Below are 21,724 nucleotides of genomic sequence, written 5' to 3'. Positions count from 1 at the left end.
TCCTGAGGATTCTGGATGCCAGCAGCCACCTGGGGCATTGCCTCTCTGGGCTCCCTACTGGAGCACTGAATGCTTGGCCCAAACCATGAGTTTTGTTGAGCTGATCAGAGGAAATGTGTGAAGACTTGGGGCTGGCAGTCCTGAGCTCCTTGTTCCTGCAGTGAATTGGAGTTCAGAATGAAAATCCTCTGGGCTAAGCTTCTCCTTAAGGGAATGTTCCTTGCTTGGTCTGTGGTGACTGAACTGTGTTTTATTGCCATAAACTGTCATGGAGCCTCTGTGAAGTCAGAGGTATGAAATTTAGATTAAAATGTTCAGAAAGGAACATGTTGCTTTTGCCATCAGCAAACATAAAATGGGTGTTACAAAGTTTTAGACACTCTTGCATTTCTACATCCCATTGTGTGTTTTTCTGAGTTATTTTTCATTGATAGAAATCCTCCCTCCTTTTAACTTAGTGCTTGAATTGAACAAAATAAAATGTCCTTGTTGTGTATGTTTGTTCTTCTTGAAGATTCTGTTCTGCTGAGCCATCTCTAGATCTAGTTAATAAAAAAAAGATCAGTTTGCAGATGCCAGATTGATGAGTGGGCTATAAAAATCTTGCTTGAAGAGTAAAATGGCTGAATTTCACATGTAGATTTTGCAGCAGAGAAAAAAAATCTGGGGTTCTCCTGAACTCCTTGTTGGCTCTGCTCTCTGGAGCAGAAATGCCACAAATAGAGCTGAAAATGTCTCTCTGTGAATGTCAGGTAGATAAAGATGAAAGGATTTTCCAAATTGCCTGGATCATCCCTGAGGTGGTAATCAGTTCATCATCTAAATGTATTTTATTCCTGTGGCCATGTTGTTCCATTAATCTTTAAATCAGGAGCACCTAATTCTAAATCCTAGGAAAACTGACTGTCTAATGAGGCCTTGAAAAAGCATCTTGGCTTTTTGCCCTTGTGGTATGAAAATATTCCTGTCTGTTTTATATCACAAGTAAATCCAAGCTCCTGTCACATCACAACACAAACCAGGGACTGTGGAGAGTGTCACAGCGCTAGCAGGGGTGCCTAAATCCCCTCTTGTTTCTAGGAAGTGTCAATGAGATTTGTACCCTCTTACTTGGCAGCTGGGAGACTCTGACCCCTTGCTGAGAGTGTCTGACCACACCAAGAAATTCATAGGAAAGTAACAGTTTGAGCTCATTTGCTTCTTTCTCTTATTTGTTTTCAGGGTCCTCTTGGTGCTCCTGGTCCCAAGGGGAACCAGGTAAGTGATAACTTTCATGCTGTTGTTAGCAGAGGCATTTAAACCAAATTTCAGAGACAGCCTCTGACAGCACAAATGGCTTTTTCTTCCACAAATGAAAATATTCTGCAGCAGAAACCAAACCCCTCTTTGGTCCCATTTTCCCTGCATTGGCACAGATGTTGCCTGTCCTAGTGGGGACTCATGAAAATGCTGTGGCACAAACACCAGGCCCTCCCTGGGTGTTTTGTGGCCACAAGGACCTGTGCAGGAGCTCCTCACACCAAATTCCTCCCCAGTTAAGTTTAGAAGTGCAGCTTTTGCTCAGCTGCATGTGCCTGATGAAGGATATTTCACCCTAAGCTCAAAGCCTGGCACACTAATGAACTAGCTTAATCTTATACTTTTTGCTGCTCAAGGTCCATGCTTGGTTTAATCTCAGCAGTGAGTTTTGGGCCAGTTTTCATCAAATATATGGTTTTTATTAAAGCATGGCTGTGTTCTTGCAGAAAGTGGGGCTTTGCTAGCAAGCTTTGCTGGTTTGGTTCACCAGCATCAGTGTGCTCTGTGTTTTGTTACTAAGGGGAAAGACCAACCTGATCTCTGTCTTGGAAAACTTCCCCTGGAAATCCATGGAGTCCATAGCAATGTTCATGATCTGCTCTAACAGCAGAGCCTGTGCTGAGCCAGCTCTGCCCTGGGCAGGGCAGGGATTGCAGGGGTTTGTGGCACCCCAGGCAGGCTCAGATTGCTCAGGCTGCTGCTGGTGGAGGTGAGCAGCAAAGGGCTGGCACAGGGGATGTCACCAGAGCTTTAGCCACCCTTGCATTCCTGTCCCAGCAGTGGCAGGGATGCTCCTCACCAAGAGATCATGCAGTTTGAGGGTGGGATGAAGCTGGGACCCTGCTCAGGAAGCCATGAGAACAGTCAGTATCTTCCTGTGGCTTCAAACCCTGTTTTCTGTGAGACAGAGCAGGGGGAGCTGAAATTCAGGTTCCCTGCTTGAGGAATGCCTGTGGATGTCTTTCATGGCCAGCCCATCGTTTTTCTCACCCATTTGAATTCAGCCTTTCATCCAGGTCCCAGCTTGAGGCAAAGGGCACCCAGTCCTTGCTCCAGCTGCCCTCATCAGCAGGGGAGCAGCTTCTGTGGAGCCCAGCTTTGGGAAGAGAGAACTTCTCCTTGCTGGAGCCCCCAGGGTACCCCAGGGGATATATCCAGGTCCTTGCTGGAGCAGTAGGTGCTGTGTTAACTCTGCTCTCTCTCTCAGGGCATTGCTGGAGCAGATGGCCTCCCAGGTGACAAAGGAGAGCTGGTAGGTGTCCTTAAATTCAGTACAGTTGACTCCTCAAATGAGTGAGATCCATGAGTGCAGAAAGCCATGGATCACTGTGGTCAGTCAGAATTCATCACCCAAGATCCCCAGCCCTGCTGTGAAAAGAGGGCAACCCAGGCCTTGCACACATCACAGCAGCTTGGGAGATTGGGCTTCAGATGTGCATTTTCTGAATGAATCACTTTCTTATTTCCCTTTTCTCTCTGACAGGGTCCCTTTGGACCTCCTGGCCAAAAAGGAGAGGTAAGTGTCAGACCCTGGGGGCTCGTGCCCTGAAGGGTTTAGGAGTAAGCATGACCATTGCACCTCTGTAACTATAGAATAAACTCTGCTCTGGTGTCATTGCCTAGAAGCAGGCTTTCCTCACTATCATGCTATAAAATCTATGAGAAAAATGGTGATTTGTGGCATTCAAAATATTGAAATCTGTTTGTTAATTTTGCTGCAGCAAGGACTCCTCTCATCATGACCTATATATGCAGAAACACCCTTAGGATGTAAGAAATGCATCTGATCCTCCAGATCCATTCAGGAAACCTGAAGAAAGTCTTAAATAACCCCCAGGAGAAAATAATGGACCATGATTTCCATTTTAAGTCATTCTGGTCTTTTTTATTCTTCACTGCAGCCAGGAAAAAGAGGAGAACTTGGTCCAAAAGGTGTCCAAGGACCTAATGGGACAGCTGGAGCACCAGGGATCCCAGGACATCCAGGACCCATGGGTCACCAGGGGGAGAGGGGTGTCCCTGGCATCACAGGCAAACCCGGGCCTCCTGTAAGTATCTGCTGCTTCTGCAGCACAGCCAGGGAGCCCGTGAAGGGAAAAGAATGGATTGTGGGGTTTTGCATGCTATCCAAAAAATAAGGTCCTGCATTTTAGCAGGCAAAAATAAGGCCAAATAAACCCCAGATTAAATATCTGGCCTGACATTAAAATTAATTGCTGCCATTTGTACAGCAGAGTTCTGAAGGGAAGCTGTCACCTTTTGAAGAGGGGAAAGAAGCCCCTGCTCTTCATGCAGGACCTTGTGCTGCTTCCCAAGCTCCTGGAAATGTGTTTTGTGTCCTGCAGCTTCTGCCAGGGCTGGTTATTGATAAGGACGTTCCTACAAAGACAAATTATTCTGTTAACTGCAGGGCAAAGAGGCCAGTGAACAACATATCAGAGAACTCTGTGGGGAAATGATAAATGGTGAGTATTACTGAGAGAAAACTGACTTTAATTACCAGATGAGTAAGTCCTGAACATAAAATGGCTTCTGAGGTTTGGTAATTTTCTGTCTTCATATGAAAAAAAAATTACATTGGCCTTTAGTGTAAGGAAATTATTCAGGAGGTCACCTTGTTGCATTCAGGAGGTCACTTTGTTGGGGATGTCTTTTGGTGTTCTAAAATTAGTATTTTTAAATGATTCATCATGGCAGTGGTCAAAATGCACTGAAAGCAGCTTTGGCTGAAGTGTTGTGTGAGACCTCCTGCCCTAACCTGTGTCATTCTGAGCTCCATCTCTCCTCAGTGCACCTCGTTTCCTTGGAGCAGGTACTCAGGGAGTGTCCTTCTTTATTCAAAGTGACTGTTTTGCATTTGGAGGTCACATCCCCTGTTTGGGATCAGGTTAAAGTTTGTTTCAGGAAATTATTTAAGTGTCATTTGTTAGAATACTTGACATCCTTTAAAGTGGTTTTAGAAACAGGAATAATCAACCCTGCAGATTTATGATTAGTATCTCCATCTCTGGAGATGTTAAAAAAACCCAAAAAGCTACAGGCAAACAGAAAGGACAAATTCACTGTTCCCTCTTGCCAGGAGCAGTGGCAGGAAGTTCTGCCTAAAGAAAGAGTGCAAATGTTGGAGATGCAGAGTTTGATTGTGTTTTCCAGAGCAAATTGCGCTGCTGGCTGCTAACCTGAGGAAGCCCTTGGCTCCTGGGGTGACGGGACGGCCTGGCCCGGCCGGGCCCCCGGGCCCTCCTGGGAGCACGGGCAGCGCTGGACACCCTGGTCCTCGTGGGCCCCCAGGATACAGAGGGCCCACGGGAGAGCTTGGGGACCCCGGACCCAGAGGCAAGTGCAGAGGGAAACAATTTGCTTCTCTTTTATGCCCACTGAAATGAACTGGTACTGAATTCAGCACTGGGGAGAAGAGATCAGCCCTTGGTAAAGCTCTGGGTGGAGTTGGGCACCTTGGGGGTGATGTTGGGAAGGATGAAAGTTTGACAAGAAGGTGTCACAGATATGTGTGCTTAGCAGAAAGATTTTTAAATGTGGAGTCTGATGAAAGAATAGAGTTGGAAGCAAGTTTTGATATAGAAGAAAAGAATTGCTGAGCCAGTCTTACTGGATAACCAAGGAGACAAAGGGTGTGTTAGTTAGAAGGGGTTTTTATGACCTAGAGCACAGGATAAACCCACCCCAAACAAGAAGATGTTTTTACCAAGCAAGAAGATAGCACAGACAAACAAGCCTGCTGATGTAGCAAGTAGAAAAAAAGTCTCAGAATTTTCCACTGCAAGAAAACTGAAAAACAACTTCTAGCTTAAACTGTAATGTACTAACTTGTGTGATTAGTGATTGGAGAATAGTAACATGGATATGGTAATTATAGTAGTTATGATAGGCTATAGCTAAGGTATAGATTGGTTCTACTAAGCAAAGAAAAGTCTATAATGCATTGTAACCAAAAGAAAAGTATAGAATGCATTGTGACCAAAACCAAAAGGTCTCTGGGCCTGCCTGCAGCTGGAGCTGACAGCTGTAGGCACAGGCTCTGTCACCCACAACCCTGAGCTGCTGTAAGATCTTAGATAGAACAAACTGCATTTAGAGAGCCACCTGGAGTCCCACATCTCTCATTTAAGCTCTTTCAGGGTGCCATGTAAGCCAAGATCCCTGCAGCACCCAGGGGATTTATCTGTAGCTCCTCCTGTTCTCTCCCCGTGCTGTTGGTGGCTCCAGCTGCAGAGCCTGCACAGCTGACTGTGGGAATTGTGTTTGTGATTGAAGGTGACCCTGGTGAAAAGGGAGACAAGGGACCTGTGGGCCAAGGAATTGATGGGCCTGATGGTGACCAAGGGCTGCAGGGTAAGTGTGGGGAAATAATTTAATATAATATTATTATTATTATTATTATTATTATTATTATTATTATTATTATTATTATTATTATTATTATTATTATTATTATTATTATTAATAATAATAATAATAATAATAATAATAATAATAATAATTTCATATAGTTTAATGCTGCATGGCTGAAGTGAAGGCTGAGGAGGGACAGCTCTGCATGCTGATGGCAATAGATTATCATCACTCATTTAAAGGTGTGACAACTCTGAGGCTCTCCAGATTAAGGGAAAGGATGGTGCCTGCTTCATGATGATTCCTTTATTAAAAGATTCAAGATTAATTTATGCAAATTAATTAATATTTATTGGAAACTTGGAAGAATATGCTTTATTTTGCTCACCTGTTAAAGCAGCTTTTCTAACTGGGATTACACCTGGACAATGAATAAACTGCAGGCACCAAAAGCAGGCTCTCCATTCACAGAATTTCATAAAGCCAAAATCTTTACAACCATGTTATCTTAAATTCTTCCACAAAATCTATACCATAAAATTTTATAATACTTATACTCGTTGTCTCAGAATCTTCCATAAAATAATTAATTCCATGTTAATAAACTGTGAGCTCACACAGCCAAGACATCCCTTGACCGAATTAGAGATAAAAAAATCCAAAGCACAGACTTCAGATTCAGGGTAAATTTATTGAAAACACCTTGTACTCAACAGGCCATAACAAGTGCGATGTACAGACACTCAAAGTATATTAAGATCTCTAAAATCAACACATATATACATATATTAAAAAAGAAAAGCTGGAAATATTTCATGTATCTTTCCCCTCTCTTGTTTAGGACCACCTGGTGTGCCTGGAATTACTAAAAACGGCCGTGATGGTGCTCAGGGTGAACCCGGGCTGCCAGGGGATCCTGGGACTCCTGGCACTGTTGGGGCTCAGGGAACTCCAGGAATATGTGACACGTCGGCTTGCATGGGAGCTGTTGCAGCATCAACTTCCAAAAAATCATAAACCAACAGTACAAGAAGTGAAGAAGTGACTGAATATTTAAATAAACAGTGCATTGTAAGAAAACAGAATCCTTCTAGTGCTAAAAGGACAGATGCTCCTTCTATTCTATTAAGTGGAGACTTTGACACAGTTCTATGAAAAAGAAAGCATCAGATGAAAACTTTAATTAAAAGATGCTTTATGACTATCTTTTCCTCCCCCCAATTATTTCCCAGAATTTTTACTGCTAAACAACCTCACCTTTCCTTCCTTCCTTTCCTCAAGAGACCTGCAAGAGGAAGCATTGCTCCTTTTTACCATCACCCCCCCTGTACTAAAGATCACGACTTTTTGCTAAGAAAGTTTGAGCCTTTTCCATTGAATTCCTTGGTGCTGCTCCCACTGACTTCAGTCCTGCAGGTTTGTGCTCTCAGACACGTTGTTAAGACACTCAGGCACCGAGCTGCCTCTTCCATCAGTGGAAATCAGGCATTCCAATATCCTGTATTTTAACATCTGAACCTTCTGGCCTAAGGAATGACCATTGCTTAAGTCTGTGCTGCCAGCTAAAAATTTTCAGATTGCACCTCAAATATTTTGGCAAGACTAGTAAACAGTAATCCTCTTGCAAGCAAATTCTGCAAAAGGAGTAATGTAAATATTTTAATTTCCAGGGAAGAATTTTTGCATATTTCCATATGATAACGAAGGAAATGAAGTAACAGCATTTTCATGACCTCTACTTCAGCTATTTGCACAGTAATTGTGATGGAACCCCACCTAAGAAAGGATGCTCTTTTAAAGTCCAGCCAAAACCACCTGTATGAACTGTTGTAAAAATAAAAGGAGATTTTTTTTAACCTTTTCTTTTTGATGTTGTAAGTGTCATTATACAAATCAAATTAACTTGGCTAAACTCCATTTTCCAGAACTAGGTTTTACTAGTATTGTTTGGACATAAATTGCTGCAAAATTGTTCTTATCCGTGATTTAAACCAGTATTAATTTTGGTAGAACTTTTTATACTTTAAAACTTGCTAGCATCATCTATTTAAAAAAATTAATAAAGCCACTCTCAGCTCACACACAGTTCTATTTCTGTCCTATATGCCAAAGCCTATGAACAAAGCATCATATTTCTCTTTAAATATAAAAATAGTTTGTGCATTTAAATATCTACTGTTTAAAATATTCCACTTTTGGTCTAAAGTAACAACACAAGAACCTCTTGGACAGTTGTGTGGCAGACATTAAAAATAGGACTGAATTTAAAAATGCCAACACCATTGCACTACTCTTTGGAGCTAATTATGTTAAATATGTATGCAAATGCAAAATTCATAATACACACAGTTTAGAAACTATGCACTTGTCCAAATAACCAATACAATATTTACATTTTAAATGGAAAAATGGGCATTATAATATGGTAACTTCAGTTTCTTTATACACTGGAAGAATGAGTTTGCATCTAGCCATTAAAATAACAGGAAGATAGAAGTTCTACAACTCTTCCAATCTGTACTGCATCATCTTTAAAAAATAAAATAAGAGCAAAAAATTAAATGAGACCCCAAAGTAGGATGACAAGCAAATTTTGTATAACTAAAGGGTTAAAATAATTAGTTATGACATTTTCTTGTAGCTTCTGGTCCCAAAGCCCCTTGAACAGGGCACTGATTCCCATTGCTGGTAGTTACCTTCCATTTCCATTTGCAATAGAGAACGTTTCTTTTAAATTTCTATTTATATATATTTACAAGTTACACTCTCAAATTCCTATTCAGCATGTAAATGGAAAGAATGAAACACAGTTTGCACTACTGTCACACAATTCAGGGTGGGCAGGTCAGGCTATTTGGTCTCCATAGCTGTGCGGTTTTCCTGTGCTGGACACATTACACACGAGTCTGGTCTTCCAATTTTTAGTCTCCTGCCTGTTTTACCACAGAAAACAGTCTCAAATTCCTAAAAAAAAAAAAAATCAAAATACAAAAGGTAAATGTTATATTTAATGTAGATGTTTACTTGAGATGGATGCTTTTGTTTCATTAGTGCCTTCCATAGGAAGGAGGAGGGGCCATATCCATATCTAGAGCAGCAGGTTTTCCAATACACACCCTCCTAAAATTCTTAGCAGGGCCAGAGTTACTCTGGAGCTGCAACTACTGCTGAGGAGAACAGGAGCTGCTCTTAAGGCATGTAACCCTTTAACTCTGCTCACCCACTCAATACAGTGTGGGCATTAGCTGTGATCCCCCTCTCTGAACTAACTAGAAGCCTGTAAAAGAGGTAGAAAATAGAGAAAATGAAGGAGGAGAGGAATAATTGAAGATGACCTTAATTTCATACTGTTGTCCAAATAGGGTCATGCTCAGGAATTGTGTAACTAAAAAAATTAATTTTAAAATCCTACTTGAAAACACTGACTGAGGACAGCCTGTAATTTCTTACTAGTGAACTCAAACAGCTGAAAGAAATAAAAAATAAAAATTTAAAGGAGGGTTCAAGGGTATGGTGGGTCCTTCACAAACAGCATCAAGCAGAAGCTTTGCATCTCAGTTCTACGTTATGACAGCTTTAAAACACTTCCCATTTTTATCAAGACCAAAAATGAAATGAGATTTCAAACCTGCTTCAGGGAGTCGCCGTGCCTTTCCTGAATGTACTTGAGGAATGCAGTTGTCCACTGCAAAGTTGTTGCCTTGTCAGTGTCAATGGTGCAGAAGGGAACGAGGAGATTGAGCTCATCACAACAAACCCGGATCCTGCGCCTGCAGGCAAACACCCAAGGTTATCAACCACGGGCCAGAGGGAAGGGAAAAATACAGAAAACAGGAAGACTACTCATGTGGAACCAGCCATGGACTTTGGGGACTGCTTTGTGTTTGCTACAAGCTTTGTGTATTAGTTTTGTTACACACAAGTCACCTTAACCTTATAGAATGGGTGAAATGTTTTGAAATCTCTTATTGTTTGCAGAGTGAAAACACAAAGACAACCTCAATGAAACAGATTTTTTTTTCCCCTCTAACAAACACCAAACCCTCACCTGCTGCACTGCTCTATCTTGAAGTTAACACAAAATATGTCAAGCTTACATTTACTCTGGATAATCAGAGTACTGCAGTACCAGTATTTTAGGCTTCAAGAGGTGTTTCATGACCCCTGCTCCCAGAATTACCTCCTGTCTCTCTCCAGGCGATTGTGCCTTTCCCTCCTCTGAGCACTTCCATCCTGGGAACCACTCTGCACCTGCACACTGGAGCTGGGCTGTGCTGACTGCCAGGGGCCCTGGGCAGCTGCAGTGCTCTGGTTGTTGTCCCGGGCGTTCCGAATCTCCCCGAGAGGTTTGCGATCCATGTTTGCATCCAACAGATTTATTCGGCTGCAACTTCTGTTTATGGCTTGCTTGCATAAGGTGTCTTGTTGGAAAAATAAAAATGAAAAGAATGACCTATTTGTTACTCTCCCATTAACCTGAAAATACTGATAATGGAAAGTTCTTTTGGTGCTTTATTTATGTGGAATAATCTTTGAAGCTTTACTGCCAGCCTACATTGATTCTTACAGCAAGACATGTCCTGCAGAAGACCTAAGGCACTGCTTGCTATTCCAAAATCCACACAGCTTCTATTTTCTCAGAGAGCCCACTGAGATTGTGCCTGCCCTTGGTGAGCCCTTGAGGCAGCCCTTAAAATGTTCTTCAGTTTGATACTGACTGGGTCTGTGGATCAGCTTTGGGCTCAGAGAATGTATCCCTCTGCCACGGGGTTGGTGGTGTTTGCTCAAAGGCTGGACTCAGTGATCTTGGAGGGCAATTCCAACCTTAATGATTCTATGATTCTAAAGAAACCAGCTGCTGACCCAAGGCTCAGATTTTCAAAGGTACTTTGTAACCTCAAGTCTCCTCATTTCAAGCCAGAAGTGCTAAACAATTTTGAAAGTACAGCTAAACTTAGAGGTGTTGAACCTCTTTGGAGAAATCTAGCCCCATGCTGCCTATAGAACATCTTTGCCATAAGAACATCACCTCCCACATTTACTAAAATCATATTAATTCCAGAAAAGAATTTAGAAAAAAAAATAGTTTTGAAGACCAAGAGAAAACTAAGTGAAAAGAAGATAAATGGTTTACCTCCAACTTTAATCCAAACTTCCTCAGGCAAAGCTTTATTTATAGCACCTACTGTCTGTTTTGTGGATTCAACTTCCTGATAGAGAAAAGGGAATGTTTTGGGTATCCCAAGGTCTTGATGTTTGGCAGCTTCCAAAATAGTGCAAGATGTTCCACAGGTCTGTGAAAACAAAAAGCAAATACTTACAGAAGTATATACATTAAAACAAAAGAGACTATTGTGATATCTTTCTGTTAGCTTCTTAAATTACTTCTTCATGCTGAATAAATCCCAAATACACACAGCCATGGGGTTTTGACAGTGATGAATTTTGGGAATATCTCTGACATTTCTCAGTGCCATGCTATCACTTTTGCTTCAGAGGTTACTGCAAGTTGTGGAGAGGGAAATATCTTTATCACCAAAATGAATTAGAAAGAAAGGAACTACAGAAAATGGTCTCTTGTCTTGCACAGATCAAAGAGATGATAAACTGATGAACTCTAGAAAAAAGGAGATCTGATGGCCTACTGCTCATTGCTGGGATACATGTAATTACAAATGCCAAGAAAGTGACTTGATTATCTTAAATATTGATAAATAAATTGCATTACAGATCATTCTGATCATCCCTATTCAAACCCAGCCACACTCTACCACAAACCTTCAGAATTCTACCACACCCAGGAAGTTAATACTATCAGCATTGGAAGGTGGCAGAGGAGAGTTACCTGTGCTTGGGAAGGGTTAGCACTTCCAGCAGCAGAACATGCATTCATGGTAAAGAACGGGTAAGTAAATGGTAAGGAATGTGTGGCAGGTGCAGCCTTATTTTTCCCTAGTGCAGCACACCTGCTCCCTTGCTGGTGAAGAGGAACACCCACCACTTCTGAGGGCTGGCGGATCAATGTCACTAAACTTCAGACAAAAACAAACAAACACAGAAAACATACCAGGCTGACTGCTTGGAAATGAGTGCAGAAATAAAGTACAGCTACAAATATTCTAGAAACTATCACCAAGAAACCACTTTCATTTACTGTAAACAGAAATCATTGTTATTGCTATGTTGCCCACTTCAGGGGCCAAATAAAAGAAAAGAAAAATCAGCCAAGGAGGTATTTTATTCTGTGCAATAACAAGGTGCTTCATGCCTCAATAAAACATTTTGTCAGCACATTAAGATAGGTACAGGGTTAGGTTGTAAAACAGTATTTTTGCTCCAGTTTTCCCCATAGTCAGGCCTCCACATTATAACCCGAATCTATCATCACCATAATTATTATTATTTTTTTATTATTATAAAAAATCTACTTTGCCTTTAGCAAGCTGCATATTAAAATTAGGTAATGTTCTCTCACCTTTATTTACAGTACATGTTATCAAGAATAAAGTCATAAAGTAATTCATTTTGGAACTCCATGCTGTACCATTTATGCAATAAACAGAGGGGCCTAAGCTGAGCTCAGTGGAGTCGCAGCCACGTTTGATGGCACAGTTTAACAAAGCCCAACCCATTCTTCTCATATATTAAAACAAGCATTATTCATAGGTTTCACTTAGCAAATCACTTTTGAACTACATGATACATAGTTTAACAACATAAACTAAAAGTAATTGCAACACACTTGTTAAGAGTTACTCCAGATTCTTGGGGTTCTTGACATCTGGGGTTTTCTGTCGGGCTGCTGTTGAATCTGTCTTCCAACCGAGCTCTGACTGCAGGTTTAGATCTAACCTCTGGTGCCAGTGCCGAATTTTCAACAAATATGTTTTCCTTATTCTCCCCCAAGAAATTTTCACCCTGTTTAGCTTTTGCTACACTGCATCCCGAGACTTCTACAGAGCTACTACTGTTGGGCGCTTTCTCTCTCTGGTTCACAGGGAGGTTGGACTCGCTAAGTAACATCATCCTGAGCTCCTGGAGGTCAGCATAGCCCAGGTGCGGGTTAGAACTCGGCCAGTAGCTGTCACAAGGCAACCCTGACTGACAGGTCACTGGGCAGACCGACTGGTTCCCAGAGCTGCTGGACGAGCCCCCGTCCTGACTGGTGCTGGGGGAGGGCTGCTGCAGAGGGGGGTCTGCAGAGGGGCCAGGCGAGGAGAAAGCGCTGAGCCTGGCTTCCACTTCACCTTCACTACTCTGCGCCTCCGTGTGCGAGCAAAGTATGTGCTGCAGCTGGGTGTACTCAATGTCCATCATCTCCACCAGGCTGGCCTCGGGGGTGGCGAAGCCAAGGTTTTGCTCACCAAAGGAACTGTCACTTGAGCCTCCAGGTCCGACAGCAACGGGAGCGGGGTCAGGAACACTAGCTGGGCTCTGAGGAATGGTCTGAGGCTCCTCGGGGGCTGATCCTGACATGGCTACAGCAAACCTAATCAGTTACCAATGTCCCTTGCAACAGAAAACCATAAAACCTTCAACAATTGTCAGTACTATCCATTAAAAAAACCCAAAGGCAGAAAAAATTGCACTTAACACTGATTGGCGAGGTAACAGAGTGGGGACCAAGCTGCCGCTGGCGGGGTACCTGACACCCTGACCATGTCTCCCCCCCCGGGTGAGACCCTCCCTCCCCCTCCAGCACAGCTGCTCACGACAAACGGCCTTCACCTGTCCCCGCCCCGGCCTCGGCGGGGAGGCTGCGGGCACTCTGCGGCCTGGCACCCCCTGAGACAGCGCCCGGACGGCGGCGGGGCAGCCCGGGCGGGCGGGAGCGGGCCCCCCGCGGCCGGGGGGAGCCGTGGGGAGCCGGGGCGGGCAGGGCCGGGCGGGGCGGGGGCGGGAGGGGACGCGCGGGCCCTCAGCCCGGCCGAGCGCTGCCCGAGCGCGCCGCGCGCCGCCGCCAACGGCTGCGCGTAACCGCCGCCCGCGCGCGGGGCCGCGCGCGCCCCCCCCGCCCCGCCCCTGAGGCGGGACCGGCCCCGCCCCCGCCCGCCCCCTCAGGGCTGGAACTGACCCGGAGCGGAGCCCGGCGGTAGCAGGGGGGGCAGCGGTGTTGTGAGGAGATAAGGGAAAAGAACGTGCGGCTGCAGTGTGTGCTTACAGACGTTTTCTAGTTCTGGACACACTGCTTTAGCTGATTTGCGGTGCTTGGCTGGGTACACGCTGTTATGCTGAATTTTAATTAATTAAACCTATTGGCTGCTTAGCGTACGGCTAAACTCTGTTACTTGGCTTTGTCGCTAACGGAAAACTCACAGAGAGCAACGGCCGGGGCTCGGCTGCGCTGAGGGAACTGCCCCACCTGCACCAACAGCATCACCAGCGGCACAGAGCAGGCAAACATGTGCCAGAAGGAAAAGGCAACAAAAGCAGCTGGGTTAACGGGAGAAAGCAGCTGGGTTAACGGGAATCGCTTGTTCCCCACGAGGGGCCCTGGGGCCGCCTCAGCCCCGAGCCCCGCGGGGAGAGCCCGAGCGGGGCAGTGAAGGTTCCCCGGCCCATCCCGCCCCGCGGTACGGATGGGAATACTGAGAGGAAAAAAGGTCCCAAGGCAGCGTGCACTGACGTTTCCATGAAATGCAGCCACATCCCGACGATCTCACTCGTGACTTCCATCTAGACGCAAGCCCAGGAACTTTAAAAGCAGTTTCGTGCACACTGAACCCAACACACACTTTCCTACTTCTCTAATCCTCTTCCACACTCCCCTTTACAATGCTCATAGTTGGAGTAGTACAGCCTTTTATAGAAATAATAATAATTCTGCTTATATTGTTCTAGACTTTGCAGGGAGTTTTGCAAAGAAAAGGATTTATCAAAATACTCTTTGTAATGTTAGCTTAGTACAAACATAGACAAAAGCTCAAAATAGTGAGTTCTTTCATGTTAATCAAATGTTTGGGCAAAGCTAGAGAATTGTTTTTCCTCTTTCTTGCATTGCAGGACAATCATTCAGTGCCATTTTTAGTCTCTGTAAATTGAGTTAAATTGTTATGTTGGTTTCAACCTGGTTTTTAGCCTGCTGCTGTGGAGGATACAGGAACCCTGCTGCAAAATCCAACTCCAGCTGATTGTTAACTACATAAAGCTGTGGCTTAACAAAGTACTGGAGCCTATGCTGTTGATTTTTTTTTCCACTTGATCTCTGTGAGGAGGGATTTACTGATCCTAAAGCATAAATAGATCCCCCAATCTACTAAAGGAGATTTCCTAAAAGATGAAAAGCCACACACTTATTTCATAAAAATGCAAAGCCAAGAAAATCATAAATGGTGAAACCTGAATTAATACTTTTTCTTTTCTTCAGATTTTTTGATGTAAAAAATCTTCAAATTCCAAGCATTCTGATTCAAATGTAAAAAAAAACCCTTCAAAATAAATTAGGGGATGCCTTAGAACTGAGAAAGAATCATTAGCACAGATTTTTACTATTTTTAGAGGGCCCACAATCAAACATTGCTGTGACATCCTGCAAAATGTCTGTCATTAAACTACAAGGAAACAAAACCCCTGTGCCATCAGTCTCTTGTGGTTTGTTGAGAAATAGCGAAATGTAGAAAATAATATACACATACACATTTAAGAAATGGACAACAGTTCTCTGTAGGTGTTTATTCTACTTACAGTAACAAAAACCTGTGAAGTCCCATATTTTAATGTACAGTGATATATTTTGCCATATAAAATACAATTTACAGAAATTTCTATCAAGTAAACCTAAACAAACACACATTTTGCATACTTTTATGTATGTCCTTAAATTAGAAACATCTCATTAAGAAAAAAAATCTTACACCGTAGTTGATGTTTGCATTTAATACGATTTCTTTGCATGTTACCGTTTTCCCTCAGGTTCAGGACACAGATGATCATTTCAGCCAGCAAATCCTGGATGTACAAGGACCTCAAGGATGCACCAGTGTGACAGTGGTGACACACATTCTACCTGTAATATAGTCCTCAAGATGCAAAATGTTTACAGGAATCTAATTTTACTTTCCCAAATCTATCTTAGCAAAATACCAAAATATTTACCCAGCGGTCAATTTACACATTCAAATAAACAAGCGAGGTTTTATTTCACACTTTAGAATTATGTGCTTGAGGACTACATGGGAAGTAGCAATGTGATGTATTTCACCATGAAAAATGTCCCTCTTCAATCACAACATGATGTACCACCATAATTTAAACTTTAATGCAGCTGTGTCTTTTTCAGTGGAGAGTTTTATATACACTGCCAGCCTAAGTAGGGCCTAACAAAAGAACAGTATCATTTATTTTTCAAGAGCCCTTTTAGAATGAAAGAGCACTTCTATAATGAAAAGTTCAATCAGATTGGGACATTTCTTAAATCTGTGGAAAAATTCTGCAAAACCTAAACAAAACCAAAAAATGCTCCACTAAATCAGTTCAATTGAAATAACAGATTTAGTGGCCTATTTAACCAAATGCTCTCTCTTCCTTTGGTTTACAACTTTTCAAAACAAATGTCTGATGCTTTTATAAGTTTTGCTGGTTATAAAGGTGCTACTCTTGTATTTTCTTTAATGACAGGTTTGTAAACACGGGATATTTAAAACCTCATGAAAAATAACTAAGTATGACTTGTTTCTTTGCTGTACACTTAACAGATGGATTCCAGACCCAAAATACATGTATATAAAAGGAAGATAGTGCACTTTAAGCTTATAACATTCCATTTTCAAATCCTCCATCAGTCACAAGTAATCATTAACACTGTTCTTTTGCAGCTTTTTCCTAAACACATGACCCTTCCATTGTAAAAGAAACATGACACCAACGTTTTTAGTGTGTGCTGTAGGAACAATTTTGACACCAAAATATCACGTAACTGAGATGTAAAGGTATGGCTCCTCAGGTCTGGATTAAATTCTCCTATAAAATTACAATTCAAGTTACTGGAAAACATAACTTTATAATCTTAAAAAGCAATATGCTCTTCTTAGACTTTTTCCATTTCTGTACTGTAAATGGAAACTTTAAGATAAAGATGCAAGTAGAAAAAACAAAATTTCAGTACAGTTAACGTTGTGAATCTTTATAAGAAAAACATTATGCACAAAATGCAGCAAGTGAAAGTCCAATATGTTCTTGCTTTTCATCTATCTGATTATTTTCATTCACAGTTGTTCAAAAATTGCTTATTTGTCAGTACATTGGGTAAGGCTAGTTTTACAACAGAATTTTTTAAAAGGTGAGAATATGTACAGTATTTACAGATGTGCAGTCCTTGCTGTGTTGCCAAAGTGTATTATTTGTGGGAAGTATCAGTCACAGCTCTATGACTGATTGCTGGAAGATGAAGCTTCAGTTTCCACCGGTTTCTGAGTTTCCTTCGGTGTTTCTGGCTTTGTCTCTTTACCAGTTTCCTTACTCTTACTCCTATCTTTGCGATCTTTCCCTCTTTCCCTGTCGCGATCTCGATCTCTGTCCCGATCCCTTTCCTTTTCCCGGCTCCGATCCCGGTCCCTGTCTTTCTCTCTGTCGCGATCCCTGTCTCTGCTTCTCGATCGCTCTCTATCACGTCTTCTGTAAGAGTCCCTCTCTCTGTTTCTTGTCCTATCTCGGTCTCTGCTTCTTTCCCAGTCCTTACCCCGCTCTGAATCCTTGTCTCTATCTTTGTTTTGGCTCCTATCTCTATTTTTATCCCATTCCTTTTCTCTGTGTCTCTCCCAGTCCCTTTCTCTGTTCCAGTTTCTGCCACGGTCTCTTTCCCAAGGTCTGCCATGTTCTCGATCCCTTCGTCTTTCCTCAAAGCCTCTACCTTGGCGATTATCTGCTTGTTGAAGCTCTTGTTGATCCAAACCCTTATCTTTATTTCCTCCCTCATATCTCTCTCTCTGTCTGCCCTCAAATGTCTGGCCTCTATAGTCAGGATTTTTGCCTTCTCGGAAGTCAGACGTGGGCCACTGTCCTTCCGACTCAGGTCCTTGTCCAGACATATTGGAAAGAGATGCAGATGGTCCACCTTCCTCCCACATCTCTTTTCTGTGAGATGGATGGCTTGGAAGGTCCAGGAGTGGTCTTGGGGGTGGTTTCATACCTTGTGGTGACTGACCCTGGTAATGAAATCTAGAAGGAGGTTCATCTTCTTCTGGAAACATTGGAGGTGTGCCTCCTCTTGGTCCTCCAAACTGATGTGGTCCTGGACCTCTCTGGTTGGAAAATCTGGGTGGTGGGCTCCCTCTCCGTTCTTCATATGGCTGTGGCAAAAGTCCCCTTGGACCAGGCATATGATTTGGAGCTGGACCTCTCTGCCCTTCAAATTGATTTGGGTGAGGTCCTCTTGGTCCCCCAAAATGACCTGGGGCTGGACCTCTTGGCCCTCCAAACTGAGGGCCTCCTCTCTGTCCTTTAAACTGACCTGGAGGGGGTCGTCTTTGACCTCCGTAAGGAAAAGGCGAAGGTCCTCTGTTTCCCATAAACTGGGGGGAATCTGGTCCTTCAAATTGTCCTGGAGGCCCCATCATTTCATCATATTGGGAATCTGAGAATTCCATTTGTTCCATGTGAGGGTCCCTATGATCTTCAAAATGAGATGGTGACATTCCTCTTGGACCACCACCATGATAAGAAGGAGCAGGGCCCCTATTATCACCAAAAATAGGTGGTCCATGCTGTGCAGAAAATAAGGAAGGAATGGGACCCTTTTGACCTCCAAATCTTCCAGACTGAGGTCCTCTTTGCCCATCATTATTTGGAAAACCGTGCTCTTCAGAGAACTGTGGTGCTGGCCCTCGAAAATTAGGTCCATGAGGTCCTCCAGGTGCGTTGAGCATCATTGGAGGTCCCCCTTTCTGCCCAGACATGGAAAACGCTCGCTTTTCCTCAAAGTGCTGTGGGGGAGGCCCACCCTCACTCTGAGCTGGTGCAGATTCAGTTTGTTCTACAAACTGATGAGACTGAGGATTTCTTTGTTCATCATATTGCACTGACGAAAGACCCATCTCTGGTTCAAAGTGTCCAGCTGCCTTTTCCTGCTGAGGAAACATTGTATTTGAGAAGGAATCCCTTCCCATTGCTTCCTTTGGCTCATTTGACCATGACACTTGATGCATATCTTGCAAAGATGGGCTGTCATTTGATGTGGAGAAATTAGGCTGAAAAGATGTACTTGGTGGGGTTGGAAGCAGCACTTTACGTATAGGTTTGGAAGCAGAAGGATCTCCAGAAGCTGACTGACTCAAGTTTTCCAAAGTAACTTGAATGGTGTGTTCAAATTTGCTGTTAGATGTCTCTTTCTGGGGCATCGTAGATGTCTGTTCACTTGAGACCCAATTATCAGCAGTAAAACCAGGTGGAGTAGTGGAAATTAAAGCATTATCTTCCTTACCAAGTGAAGTCTGCAAAGCATTTGGAAAACTTGCTGGAGCAACTTCTCTTGTGGCTATCTCATTCTGTACTACCTGTGGTTTTATTCGGGAATCAGCACTGTCATTCTCTGTCACCATCCTTCGAGCCTGTCGAGGATCTCTGTTCTGCCTCGGGTCACAGCCCTGGTTTAAAACTTGTGCTTGCTGATTTAAAGATGAAGGTAAATCTACTTTTTGTGCAGCTTGCTGGTCCTGATGGAATAATTCAGGCTTCATTAGGGAAGCTTTCGCTGGTGGAGGTGACATTAAAGCATCAGACACTGAAAAGTGAGCCATTGAAACACCAACAGCTGCTCTTTGTTGTCTGAGGGCTTCTTCTTGTTCCTCTAGCTGCCTTTTCTGTTCTTCTATTTGTTTGTTTAATTCTTCCAACATTTTTTGCTGTTCTACCAAGGAGGAGGATGCAGATAAATCAGACACAAATGAAGCAGATGCTTCTGAAGAACTGCTTTTACTGTCTGTATACATTTTGTTGGGTAAATCATCAACAGTAACTTTTGCTTCTTCCAAGATAGTTTCATCCTCTGGATCATAGGCCTCATCCTCTAGTTCTGCTGTAGTAGATGGCTTTTCCACACTGTAGCGTTTGTCACTCTCACCAGTCTGTGTTTCAAAGGCTTTCTCTGGACCATATTCTTCCTCAGGATCATAAGGTCTGTCATCCTCCTCCTCCTCTATGGCTTTGTCCTTGGACATCTGCCCGAACTGCTGCACAATGGGGTCCAGCAGGGGAACCGCTGACATCCCGCTATCTGCCGCAGCTTGACTTTCCTGACTGGAAGACTGAACAGTTCCAGAATCCTTGGCAAGAGGCTCAAAAGTTTTCTTTTTCCCAAAGAGGGTCTGCAGGATGTGCTCTAGAGGCGTGGCGGTTTTTGAGGATGAGGAGTGTGTGGCAGTGCTGCTTGCAGGAGTGGCTGTTGGAATCGGTGGGGTCACAGTGGTTGTGGGGCCACTTTTAATGGAGGACAGTATTTTCAATACTGAAGGCGTCACTGCCGAGGTGTCTGGAACAGGAGGTGGGGGTGGAGGTGGAGGAGGAGATCCAGGTGGTGTTGTACTCATGGTGGAGTCTCCTGAATAAAGTGAGTATTTTGGAGTTTTCTTCTCTTGTGAAGCTGGAGGCCCTTTAGAGAACACGGATGGTTCAGCTTCCTCATGTGCTTGAATTCTACTTCGCTTCTCCTCCATTTTTTCTGTCTCAGTGGCAGGACGTTTCCCTTTCTGACAGATAACCAACCCAAGGATTAAATTTGGCCGAGATGATTCAAGACCTGAAAGAGAACACAAAGACTGTATATGTAAAAATCTGATTTTTAATGATGCTTTCAGTAGAAAACTATTATTTTACAAAGTGGCAGGTACAAAAGTCATAAAGGTAACAGTTTTCTAAATTCCATCAGACCTATTAGCAATTTTCATTAGTCCACAAGCATATGCATTTGCATTTCTTACTTTTTAAATGTATTTATACATAAGTTTAAAAGTTTAAATTCCTTCCTCAGTATTTTTAATAAAGGATGGAAGCATCAGGCCTCATTGTTAAAGTGTTTCCGCAAAAGTTCAAACCGAAGCAAACTGTTATTTTTGTATCTTTACATTGTTTCTACTGTTCAACTACTCCCATCTCTTCTCCTGAAAAAGCAAATATTTACATTTAGTTTGCAAATATAGACAGAGATACTGAAAAGTGAGAAAACCTGGACTAAAAGTCCACATTGACACCAATCTATAAACATTTTGTCTGTCTCCAAGTTAAACAAACACCAATAATGGCAAAAAAGATCACATCAAACAGTGTTTGGAAACAGTGTTTAAAAGCTTGCAATTACTCCCAGTTTGTTGTGTTTTTTTCCAGCCAGAAATTATTTTAAGAGGCCAGAGAAGCAGGGAAACTGGGGATGTCCCAAACAAGCCCAGGAGAGGTGTTTGGCTGGGCCAGCACCTGCTGTGGGGGTGAGAAGGCCTTGGAGCTGCTGGGCACAGGGTGGGAATCAGGCCTTGATAGGTCAGTAAAAAACACCCTGAGCAGAACTGCTCCTTTGTGAAGAGCTTCAGACTTCAAGGAGAAGTATATCCACAAATGATAAGGAAGTTTCAGATAAAAAGGAAAAATGCAGAGGGCTGTTGGCCTGTCTCCTGTATTTTTTCCTCCTACATGCACAGTTCCACTGGCAGATAAACATGCCTAGAATGAAGGGCAGGGACTAAATCCTTTAATATACAGTGGTGGCAAACGTAGAAAATCTTTTAACTTCTAGACTAAATGGCCTTTAAAAAGCCCTCATCTAAGGGCCACTGTCCTCCCTATATGTTCCATTAGTTATGATTTCTATTCAGCAGGGAAGCAGTAATATAGCTAGATAAAATAACCTGTGAAATAAAAGAGAATATTCATTGTGGATAAATGGCAATGTGAGAGCTCTGACCTATGTTGACCCTTCTATTCAAGATCCCATAAGTAGGAGATTTTTATATATATGGTCCTTGTTCTTATTAAACCAACTTCTCACTAAGCAACAATTTTAAATATCTAATGATTAGCACCAAAACCCTTTTCATACCAACACCACCCCCAAACCCCACAGTAGCAGATACATTCTACTAGCAAACTA

The 21,724-nt window shown here is 42.9% G+C and overlaps 3 protein-coding genes across 4 annotated transcripts in view; 1 reads left to right on the top strand and 2 right to left on the bottom strand.

The window, feature by feature from the left end:
• COL9A3 (collagen type IX alpha 3 chain) overlaps nt 1-7,508 on the top strand; it is a 36,482-nt gene extending 28,974 nt beyond the window's left edge. For both annotated transcript variants that reach the window (XM_077187366.1, XM_077187367.1), the window contains 8 exons: nt 1,222-1,257; nt 2,507-2,551; nt 2,783-2,815; nt 3,201-3,347; nt 3,710-3,764; nt 4,453-4,635; nt 5,575-5,652; nt 6,494-7,508. In XM_077187366.1, the coding sequence (XP_077043481.1) occupies nt 1,222-1,257; nt 2,507-2,551; nt 2,783-2,815; nt 3,201-3,347; nt 3,710-3,764; nt 4,453-4,635; nt 5,575-5,652; nt 6,494-6,669 (753 nt within the window). In that variant the 3' untranslated portion in view covers nt 6,670-7,508. The remainder of the gene's footprint in view (nt 1-1,221; nt 1,258-2,506; nt 2,552-2,782; nt 2,816-3,200; nt 3,348-3,709; nt 3,765-4,452; nt 4,636-5,574; nt 5,653-6,493) is intronic.
• On the bottom strand, nt 6,324-13,339 carry TCFL5 (transcription factor like 5). The gene is made up of 6 exons (XM_054644588.2): nt 12,395-13,339; nt 11,498-11,684; nt 10,787-10,946; nt 9,833-10,073; nt 9,281-9,422; nt 6,324-8,616 (listed from the first exon to the last, which is right to left on the bottom strand). Exons 1-6 carry the CDS (start codon nt 13,126-13,128, stop codon nt 8,503-8,505), a joined length of 1,578 nt encoding a protein of 525 aa, XP_054500563.1. The 5' UTR covers nt 13,129-13,339; the 3' UTR covers nt 6,324-8,502.
• Nucleotides 13,340-15,290: 1,951 nt separating this feature from the next.
• The window catches only part of DIDO1 (death inducer-obliterator 1), a 47,806-nt gene continuing 41,372 nt past the window's right edge, over nt 15,291-21,724 (bottom strand). The window contains exon 17 of the mRNA XM_054644607.2: nt 15,291-20,383. Within this exon, the coding sequence (XP_054500582.2) occupies nt 17,016-20,383 (3,368 nt within the window). The 3' untranslated portion in view covers nt 15,291-17,015. The remainder of the gene's footprint in view (nt 20,384-21,724) is intronic.

The sequence above is a fragment of the Agelaius phoeniceus genome, chromosome 17 (genome assembly GCF_051311805.1).
Source record: "Agelaius phoeniceus isolate bAgePho1 chromosome 17, bAgePho1.hap1, whole genome shotgun sequence".
Classification (NCBI taxonomy): domain Eukaryota; kingdom Metazoa; phylum Chordata; class Aves; order Passeriformes; family Icteridae; genus Agelaius; species Agelaius phoeniceus.
The sequence above is the reverse complement of the archived record's forward strand: the minus strand, read 5'-3'. Positions and strand labels throughout refer to the sequence as shown.

Excerpts from the sequence above, each read along its gene's own strand:
- TCFL5 (XM_054644588.2), bottom strand. The coding sequence starts at position 13,128 with ATGTCAGGATCAGCCCCCGAGGAGCCTCAGACCATTCCTCAGAGCCCA. Across the intron at positions 10,074-10,786 it reads AGTTTGGATTAAAGTTGGAG|ACACCTTATGCAAGCAAGCC; the intron begins GTAAACCATTTA and ends TTTTCCAACAAG. Across the intron at positions 8,617-9,280 it reads ACGGCGACTCCCTGAAGCAG|GAATTTGAGACTGTTTTCTG; the intron begins GTTTGAAATCTC and ends TTTTTTTTTTAG.